At 43.8% G+C, this 10,941-nt stretch overlaps 1 protein-coding gene across 1 annotated transcript in view; it reads right to left on the reverse strand.

The window, feature by feature from the left end:
- tubgcp3 (tubulin gamma complex component 3) overlaps nt 1-10,941 on the reverse strand; it is a 37,563-nt gene that overhangs the window by 5,166 nt on the left and 21,456 nt on the right. The window contains exons 9-16 of the mRNA XM_080754858.1: nt 10,323-10,391; nt 9,959-10,091; nt 9,299-9,465; nt 6,810-6,920; nt 6,201-6,309; nt 3,825-4,014; nt 2,046-2,181; nt 1,340-1,408 (exon numbers count right to left, since the gene is read on the reverse strand). Coding sequence (XP_080610984.1) covers nt 1,340-1,408; nt 2,046-2,181; nt 3,825-4,014; nt 6,201-6,309; nt 6,810-6,920; nt 9,299-9,465; nt 9,959-10,091; nt 10,323-10,391 — 984 coding nt within the window. The remainder of the gene's footprint in view (nt 1-1,339; nt 1,409-2,045; nt 2,182-3,824; nt 4,015-6,200; nt 6,310-6,809; nt 6,921-9,298; nt 9,466-9,958; nt 10,092-10,322; nt 10,392-10,941) is intronic.

Here is a 10,941-nt window from a genome sequence, read left to right on the forward strand (position 1 = left end):
CTCGAGACCGGTGAGCCGCAGTGTGAAGCAACCGGCCTCAAAAACGGTATTGATGTTGAACGTGACCTCATATAATGTCGACGAGTCAGCCGTCGGCACAAATAAACACTGGGTAACAGTTGTCGACATGGCCATGGGATCAGCGACTTCATCTCACAGAGAGATTGCTTGCTTGTAGGACTGTCTTCTAAAATTCGTTTATATGTTTTATATCACCAGTTAGCCTACTACTGTGGTGCGCTGGACTGGTGTCATGTACTTCCAATTGGGAGAAGTAGCAATTGGCGAACAGTTATTTATTGTCTCGCACCAGCGCACTGAGGCAGGGGTGAAAGTGAGACGGGACGGCCAGAACCGGCGCTCCGTTAAAACATTCGGAACACGGGACTGTAATCTAGGCTGACCTAGGATCAGATTCAGGTCCGTTATTAGCCGCGAGGCAGCGACATGAAGTATGGCTGTAACTGTGAGATGATGGTTATGCTGCTCTGGGATCAGATTTACAGCGGGAGGGGGGGGGGGGGGCTTGGTGCGTGCGTGCATGCATGTGTGTGCGCTGTCGCCCGTCGGGAAAGGAAAGCAGAAAGAGAAAGCACTAGCCTACAAGTTAAACCATGAACTGTTAAACCATGAAAACAAACCGAAAATGACTTACCGCTGTTGATAGAAAATAGCCTAAACGTATTCCTTTATCCCTGACTTTTGTTTCGATGTTATAGATTCCTTGGCACTGCTTGTGCACTGCTGTGCCTGCTTGACGTGCCATTAATGTGAATATTAAATTAAGCCACAAGCGTTTCAGCCATGTTGATTATTAAATAATTAAAATAATAACGTGCGCTGCGCTGCATGTCTCGCTCATCATTCTGCACGTTTATGCGCCTGGAAAATAGCAGATCTACAAGCTCACAACGCGTCGCGGATGCAAGGTCAGTGTGAGCTTGTAGATCAGCGACACAGGTCAATTGATATGCAAATAGGCTTGTTTGTCTTGTCGAGGTGTGGGGGGTGCGAGACCCAAGACCACTGCAACAATGTTCCACACTGCGCTGTCGCGCGTCATTGAATTGTTACACCAACTTTCGTGCCTGAATTTATTGGCAACCACCATCAGCAATGTCGCATAGTTGATGACACTATGTGCATACCGCCACCTATAGGACCGGGCTGTATAGTGCTAGTGATCTCCAGGGAGGCCAGAAGGTCTGCCAATGTGAATGCTGGCCAGCGTGAACCAGCAACCGGTTTCAGAATCAGTTCTAATCAAACGGATTGCAGTGTGAATCCGCCCTAAAAGGGGCAGAATGTTTGTGTGATTGAGTGTGCGTGTGAGCGTTACCGTAGCGATAGGTCCGTCCACATGGTAATCTAGACTGAACACGTCCCAGCCTGTATCACCAGGAGACACCTGGTAAATAAACACGTTTGATTATTTCCATTTGCTGCAGCATAAATTAACAGTTCCTTGTCAGCATCAGCAATACTGAAATGTTAACTTCTCCCAATCACATTGTTGTTTTAATTCTTCCTACATCCAGATATGTCATTCTCCATCTGGTTACTTATTCAGACTTGCACATTCCCCCCCACCAAAAAAAAAATGGGGGGGACTTCACATGCACAAAGAAATCAAAAGAGTATGGCTTTGCATGTAAAACGGTGAATAACTTTAGGAACAGAATGCTATTGATGCAATGAGCCACTAGAGGTCATGGTTTACCATGGATTTTACAATTATGGCAACCTGATTGTCACAGACAGACATCCCAATGAACCCATTAACAAAATGATTTTAGCGTTAACTTGACTATTCAAAAATAGCTATATACAAGCTCAAAGTGTGAGATTTCGTGCCACGCTGCGAGCTTGTACATCTGCTATTTTTGAACATTTTTGAAAAATGTTGAGTGTCATTTTGAATCACAAATATGTTTGAAAACTACTGATTTAGAAGACATCATTTGTAGAATCTGCCTAAATGTAAACAGTTAAAACAGTTTAACTCTGGCAGAAGAAGCACGTTCTACCCAGGCACTACCCCGTACCTCTAGCAAGCGTACGTCCAGCCTCTTGAGGATCTCGGCGTTGTCGAACTGAGCGTTGGTGGCTCTCACGGCCGTCTCCAGGATCCCTGTCAAGTTGTGCTGGTACAGAGTGGTGGCAGGACGCGCTAGCTCAGGTCTGAGACAGACACACACACACAGTCAAAATCTACGATTTAACCCATTTAGGCCTAGAATTATTGAATGCTTTAACCAGTGAAAAATAGCAGATATACAAGCTCGCAGCGCTGCACTCGGTGCCGCGTTGTGAGCCTGTATATCTGCTATTTTGCAATAGTTAAAGGTGATACACCATGCATTTAAAAAGTATTTATGTCATATTGTTTATGTCCCAAAAACGTTTTTCAAAAGGTTTGAGGCTAAATTACCACTCCTGAATAGAGAGCCTCTCTCATTTTTGAATGGCTCTCAGAGCATTTCAGCTGCAGTACCACATTTGGCCTGAACTGCGCAACCCCCCCAAAATCTTTTTGAAAAAAAAAATATATGTTTTTGAAAAAAAAGAATCTCTTGAAAAAAAAAATTTTTTTTTGAAAAAAAAAAAAAAAAAAAAAAAAACTTCAAAAACGGCCGATGATGACGTCACAATCGGCAGCAAATCTGGACAGCCTGTTTTAAGAACCCGTGGGATACTTTTAACCTTTGCCTTCTCAAAACCAGAGAAAGACACAACGGTCAGAAATGGGACTTTGTGAGGATAGAAGGTGCTAGTGGGACCCCCAAAAAAGGTTTTAAAATAGGAAAAGTGAAATTTCATGGTGTATCACCTTTAAAGCATAAAATAATGATACAAAATATAGTGTACCCGTTCTGAATGGGTTAATCCATTTAGGACTGTGGCCAATTCTAAAGTTTTCTTAAAAAAAGAAGATAAAAAAAAAAAAAAAAAGATTACACCAAAAAGAAATACAGTATATCGTTGCCGGGTGGAAACCTTGTATGTCCAAAACCGTTCGTCTTGTATTTGTCATTTTTAAAATGATTTAAACTGGTGAAAGTAGGCGATCTACAAGCACACGACTAACAATTAATAGGTTAAGGGATTAAGGTGCTATTGAAAAATAGCAGATATAGATCTGCTATTTTTGAAAAGTCGTGAAAATGTGTGTATATGTATTTTTTAAGTGAACATTTGTAACTCAGATTTTGCTTCTGGGGGGTCGCTGGAACAACATATTTTGAGAAGGGGGTCATGGCCAAATACATATCATTTTGGGGGTCCTTGACATGACAATGTTTGAGCACCACTGAGATAGAAACATAGGTTTTTCAAAGAAAAAACTATTTGAAATATTCAAAGACTTGCGCAAGTTTTAACGATTTTTTTCAAAAATAGCAGATACACAAGCTCACAGCACGGCACTCGGTGCCGCGCTGTGAGCTTGTATATCTGCTATTTTTGAGCGGTGGTAAACCACTCCTAAGAGTGGCTGTGCGTGTGTCTGTAGCCTTTTTCCTCAGCGTTTTGCCATAGCAAAATGTGTGTACGTAGCATCATGTTTGTCTAGTGATGTCATATGTCGTACGTTGTAGCCTTTTTCCTCAGCGTTTTGCCATAGCATGTGTAGCATAGCCTGTACATCCTAGACTAAAATCCTAGTCTGAAGACAGACGTTATGCAAGCACGACCACCGCTCACTTCACATTGGGTGTGATTTTTCAATAGTTAAAGCACAAAATAACTGAAGTGAATCCTTGTACCCATGGCCCAGGATTTGGTGCGACACCCCTGGGGTTGGGGTTATTATTAGGGTTACTCACTTGAGCAGGTCCATGAGGTGGCGTATGAAGTCCCCCTGGCCCAGCAGCAGGTATCTCCTCATGGCGTGGACGTGCTCCAGCAGCAGGTAGTTGCGGTTGAGGACGTCCAGTAGGTATTTGCTGGTGTCGAAGTACGCTGCGTCAATCTTCCCCTGGAACGCCCCCTCCAGGTCAGACAGCAGCTCTGCGGCTGGAGGGAGAGAGCGAGAGAGAGAGAGAATGGAGGGCGAGGGGAAAATACTGTAAGTCAGAAATGCCCAATTTATTTATTTTTACACCTGGAGTGCCTAACACGTTCCCACACGTGTTAACGATTCCGTGGCCGGGAGTGTGTGAAAAGACTCAGTTTCCCATGGTGCCTTGCGAAATACTACATCCGGCGTCCACTGAATTGTATTCATCTTGCCTGCAGAAAAAATGCATACATCCCGGCTTCTTTTCCCATATCGCGCGTTTGGTCAAAACGGCCTGTTTTCTAAGGACCATAACTTACACACAGATCATCGCGGTTGTATTTGTTTCTTCTCCATGTGAAAGAAGAGACGCACGCACAATGGACACGCACCGCGTGCACGGAGCCCCCGAAAATCTGGTAAATACAATAGGAAAAAGCTGTGGCAGTAATCTACGTTAGCTATGGCAAAACTATGGCAGTCAAAGTTCTTTCTTTAAGTGGAGTTTCATCCCAGCGTCCCTTACAGGCATTTTCCAAAATAGCTAAAATAGCCCGTCTAGATGACAATTTTCACTATTCGTCGAAGCACGAAGTTAAAGCTCTGGTTAAGGCAGCCGTAGCCAAGAGGTCGTCTGGGTATTGGAAGGTCACTGGGTTGACCCTCGGCTCGCCCTATCTGTGTTGAAGTGTCCCTGAGCAGCAAGGCCCCCAACAGCTTCCCCATGTGCTCATCTGAGCAGGCACGTGCACACATAGCCATCAAAGGGGGCTTGAGCCCCTGCCCTTTTATCTGTCCATAAAAATGGGCCCTCTCCAGACCATGAATGCAGTTTTACTATGGTGAAAGAAATGCAAAGGCCCTCTTTCCATGCCATACCTGAAGGCAGCATTCAAGAGAATTGCAGTATTGCGGTAAGGTGAAGGTAGAGACAGCGATGGACGGGGTGGAATGTGGGGAAATGTGAACAGCGTGATTCAGTGGTCGATTCGCTGACCCGAGGAGGAGCTACCTGGACGCTCCATTAACCGTGAATTCATACACAGCTTGTGCTTTATTTAAAACGGGAGTAGGAGAGAGGGACGGCCTACATCACACATCAGTGCCGTTAAAAGTGGTCAGTGCACTATACAGATCATCCTTCTCGAAAAATTTGAATATTGTATAGAAGTACATTTTCTTATATATATTCTAGATACATTGGACATTCAGTGAATTATTCCAAACCTTTTTTTGTTAAAACTTATATTACAATATTACACGAGACCAATCAAGACAAGGATAGAAATCTCAACCTTCTGAAGTCAGAGTTGCTTGAAGTCCAGTGGGAAGTTTCCGAAGTCAGTTATGATTTGGGGTGCTATGGCATCTGCAATGCTTTTTTACAAAATATTCAAATCTTTCGAGAAGGATCTGTATATCGTTGTCGGGTGGAAGCCTTGTATGTCCAAAACCATTAGTTTTGTATTGATCATTTAAAAAATGATTTAAAATAGTTGAAAATAGCCGATCTACAAGGCATTGTGTGCTTGTAGATCGGCTATTTTCACTAGTTTTGTGCGACAGTCTTGTATGATGAAGCAGGGCTTTACTTTGCAAAAAAACATACAAATTTGAAACTTGGCGATACGCGGTTTCTTTCTGCCCGACAGTGACGATATATTCACCCTTCTATCCTTGATCCAAACAGGACGAGGCCAGTGAGCGGGAAGCTCATTGATCACCTCCAGGTCAGTGTTCTATATCAGGCACTGACTGTCAATACAACACAACACACACTGGATCTGATGGAACCTTGATGGTCCGCTCCACTGACTGCGGGGGAGGACATTATGCTGGCCAGCAAGTTTGATTTTAACACTTAAGCTGCCATAGTTTTGCCATAACTTATATAACTGCCACGGATCTTTCCAATTGTTTTTACCTGATTTTCGGTGGTGCCGTGCGAGTGGTAAAGGGGACGCGGCACTCCACGGGGGGTAATCATTATCAGCACGTTCCTGGACGTGTTGGGCATCCCATGTGTTAAGACAAAATGTTCACTGTCCGACACAGTCCCAGAATGGAAACAATGGTGGTTTTCTAGCAGAGTTAAGTTTGGTCTAAGGATGACTGGTGTAGGGAGATGGGAGCAGAGGACCATCACAGAGGACAGGGGTATAATAAAGAAATGAGCATCCAGTCTGAGCCAGGTGAGACTCACCATCTTTGGGGTTGTCACTGGAGTTGGAAGCTGGTGTGATTGTGCCAGGTGGCGTCCTGTCGTGACACACCTGATGCAGGAAGTTAATGGATTTTCCAATCAGTAGAACCTGGGGAGAGAGAGTCAGAGTGAGTGAGTGAGTGAGTGAGTGAGTGAGCGAGCGAGCGAGCGTCCGTGCGTGCGTGTGAGAGAGTGAGAGAGAGAGAGAGAGAGAGAGAGAGAGAGAGAGAGAGAAAGAGGGGATCACTTGATGATCTTCATTGACAAAAGTCATCTCTCTCCATCCTTTTTAGTCTTAGTGAAACAGACATGAGTTACAACTGTACTCTCTCTGAGCACTTTTTCCCCCTGTCTGGTCTGGGGATCGTTGTTGGATACAAACTGGACTAACCAATTATACTAAGATCTAAGATGAGGGTCAATTCTTGGCTTTTAAAACTAAAAATGTCTTATTAGTATATGCTTAAGTAGTTAAACATCCAAGAACAGATCATTCTCTCATTGGCAAAACATGCGCTCTTCCTAAAAAAAATAAGTGTGTGTGTGTGTGTGCGTGCGCGTGTGTGTGCGCGTGTGTGTGTGTGTGCGTGCGTGCGTGCGTGTGTGTACCTTGCGGGCCTGGTCCATGGTGATGAAGGAAGGGATCATGGACTTCCTGAGGGAGTACTTGTCATGCCACAGGCGGTCCGTCTTCACATTGGGGTCTGAGGCTACAAAAAACTACACAGACAAATATAGGAAATAAAGTAAATGTCAATTATAAAAATAAAATAAAAAATCTTGTGTGTAAAACTTTAAACTACTTTTCAAACTTAAAAATCAAACTTCATTGGCTAAAACTTTTTTCCACGTGACATCTCGAATCGATCATTCCTAACTTTCGCTGCTCCTTCTGCACTTAGAAAGGTCTCCCTGTTGACTGGCTCTGACAGGCAGAGTCAAGTGAAAGCTGAATCATCATTGAACACGGTCCAGTAGGCGCCTTCGGTTCTATCGTATTCTATTTCTACGCTCTGCTTTCCCCACAAGCCTTCATCAGTGAGAGGCTTCTCTACTGACCTCACTTGATCACCGACGACGTTGATGCAATCAAGCCTGTTCTGTGGCCGTGCAGCTTGGCAGATCTACGCTTTCTATTTCTACACCAATTTCCCCATTAGGATAGAATTTCATCTAGAGAGTATCAAGACGGCTTGTTCTATTGTAGTTATTATCTCTAGACCAATTTCTCTGAGCGGCAACCATAAATGCGGTGTAAAGAGGCACCGTTTCGGTTTCTGTAAGCTTCCTTAACCCATTCTCTGCCAAAAAAAAGAAGAAAAATCACACCCGTGTGAACTGAGCGGTGACGATGCGAGACAAAGCCAAACGGTACAATATTTTGCTGTTTGCATATCGATATAGTAGAAATCGATTTTTCGATTCAGTTACTATATCACTGGTAATTAACAACACTGAGTAAGACCTGTTAGGTTGAAACACGTCCGTTGTTATGTCGGTGGAGAGGTGTGTGTGTGTGTGTGTGTGCGCGCGCTATGCGTGTTCTCCTTGGCTGAATGCCATCTAAGGCCACAATAACTCTTGTTCTCCCCGTGTTCCTGCACTCAGCACTTAAAAGGGTGGACAAAGACATAACTACTGGTTAACTCTGGTCCCATTACCACAGATACACAGGGAGAAATGAAGAATGATCACACGTCACTCGTCCTCCATTATCCTCCTCTCATCACTTCTCATTTGAGACACACCCTCCCCCCCTTCCCCCCCATCGAGTGCAATCTCCTCCCTTCTCTCCATTTACTCCCAGCCAATCAACAACAGGGGTGTTGCTGAACAGAAATGGGTTGTACTTCTTGCCTTGTGTCAGGCACTCACAGAAATGTGAGGCCAGTATCAAGCAGGCTTTTCAAATCATAAAATTCAAGGTCATTTCAAGCACCACCGAGGCGCGTCATGAGAGTGGAGGAGGGCAGAACTGTATCTATGCTGTTGAGGTTTTGTTCTCGTCATAATCTCTCTGGAGGGCAAAGTCAGGCCGATATATCAGCCTGACATCTGCCTGGTCAATATAGCCTATATCGGGCCGTTAATTGACGTTTCTGAGGACATCAGTATAAGCAATTGTGCAGGTGATGCATCCCATAATTCCCATTAATTAACCACTTTCAACCTTGCAACCCTATTTTGATGAGGTGAAAGGGTAAAAACAGCATTACAAGATACATACCTGGGCAGAGGAGATTTGGAGTAAACCAAAATTGGGTACATACAGAGAAATTAAGTATGTTTATTATACCGAAAAATATGTTTTATTTAACCTGCCAAAGAAAAAAAGGTCACTCTGTGCTCAGATTAGAGAAGGTATACTGCCACTCCATATTGAAACAGGTTGTTATGTTGGGTTAGATGAAGAAGAACATATCTGTCAAATGTGCGATCTTAATGAAATAGAAAATGAGTATCATTTTGTTCTGTATTGTCCCTTCTATTCGAGACCCAGAGAGTTGTCTAATAATATTGACGATATTTATATGTTGGATATCAGTGACTCACAACTTATTAACTGTCTATTTGAAAAACATGTATTTCATATTTCATATAATCCCATGAGGGATGGGCCACGAGGTGGCATTTCACTCAAATAAAATAATTCATTCACAAGATCTCAAATCCTGCGGTTTAATAAATAAAAGTTCAGTTTTCACAGACATTGAGGAGAGACAAGTGTCGGGTAGGTGCTCACCTTCACAAGTTTGTGTACGACTAGAGATCAATATCGACCGCACAGGTTGTCTGTGTAGTGGATCTGCAGATGTGCCATTTCAAAACTTCACACGTCCTGCCATTGGCAAGACAGTCGATTTTCAGGGGATTTGCAGAACATTGAGCTTGTAGATAAGCAATTTCTTTTCTATTTTTATGACCTTCTCTGACTTTGAAGTTTACATCTAACTAAAGGTGGATTCTGCTTTTCAATGGAATGGACGTGGTTTCTTGCCATTTGCGAGTTTCTGCAAAATTAGAACGGCAAAACAGGAAAGAAACCTGTGGAAAAAATCTGTATATACTGTATATACATATATACTGTATGCGTGTACCTCGTGATACGTGTCCTCCAGTTCTCCATCATAGATCCAGCGGTACAGGAAGTTGAGGATGGGGTGAGACACCAGAGTGAGGATGTGTTGAACCAGAGTTCTCATCTGAGGGTCTCCTGTCTTGGTGTAGGCATGGACGGCAGTCGCCAGCTCACCTCCCTTACGACCTGCAAGACACACAAACACACCAAAATAAATGCACACGAAACAACACACGTGTAGCCACAAAACACACAGACATGATACAACGAGTCCCCAGGACCGTGGAGGATTGTTGAAGCAGCCATGTCATGGTGGTCTTTTTCACGGCTACACTCTTCCGTGATGGTCGGCCCCAGTTAGGATTTTAGTTTTGCAACCGTTTGTAAACAAGCTGACCTCCTTCCTGTAATCATCAGATTACACAACACGCACACGCACATGGCTTCCGGGGCTCTTCAAAATAAAACGACAGTCTATGGTGGCAGACAAAATGTTAAAACGCTACTGTGCCTGCTTGATGTTCTAATCTTCAGCATTTACAGGTGTGCACACATGTAACCTGGCACACACACATACAAATACTGGAGGGCCATAACTATTAGAATACTATCAAGCATTAAATCACATGGGTGTGAACAACACACACACACACACAAATGAGGTTTTAAACACACAGACCTTGACAGAAGTCAACAAGGGCGGCCAGCGATTTGAGTCTGACTTTGGGGTCGTAGGTCCATACCAGCAGTCTCCTCAAAGTCAAACTGTTGTCTATACCGAGGTTCACTCCCTGGTCATCCTCTACCTGCAGCTACAAAACACACACACACACACACACACACACACACACACACACACACACACACACACACACACACACACACACACACACACACACACACACACACACACACACACACACACACACACACACACACACACACACACACACACAGGGAATCTTCAGCTTAACTTAGAGCTTATGAGTGTGTGTCGAGCCATTGTAAACGGTACTATCGTCCAGTCATAGTGAGGTGTTTACCTGCGAATGGAGCACAGACAGCAGCCTGTAGTACTCTTGAAGCTCCTGGTGGAGCGAAGCACAGAAACTCTAGAGACAGAAACAGAGAGTGAAACATGTTAAGTGGACAGACATGTGCAGAGAAATACGCGCGCGCGCGCGCGCGCACGCACGCACGCACGCACGCACACACACACACACACACACACACACACACACACACACACACACACACACACACACACACACACACACACACACACACACACACACACACACACACACACACACACACACACACACACACACACACACACACACACACACGGCTGTCACAATTATTACATAATCGTCTAATTGTGATTATTTGACATTATCGCAATTATTTTGTCATAATCGTCATAATCGTGAATGTTGAAATAGCAGATCTACAAGCTCACAACGCGTTGCATCGCGACACGTTGTGAGCTTGTAGATCGGCTATTTCCACTATCAAAGTTATTTTTTAAGTAGTAAGTTGTCAAATGTCAGTAATTTCTTTGTATATTTAGGTTATGTGTCATATCTACCATGTACAACTTCAAAGCCTAAAAGCCAAACAGAAATGTAATTATCAACGACAAAAACACAATTAAATCGT

The sequence above is a fragment of the Nannobrachium achirus genome (assembly GCF_963921795.1).
Source record: "Nannobrachium achirus genome assembly, chromosome: 24".
Taxonomy (NCBI): domain Eukaryota; kingdom Metazoa; phylum Chordata; class Actinopteri; order Myctophiformes; family Myctophidae; genus Nannobrachium; species Nannobrachium achirus.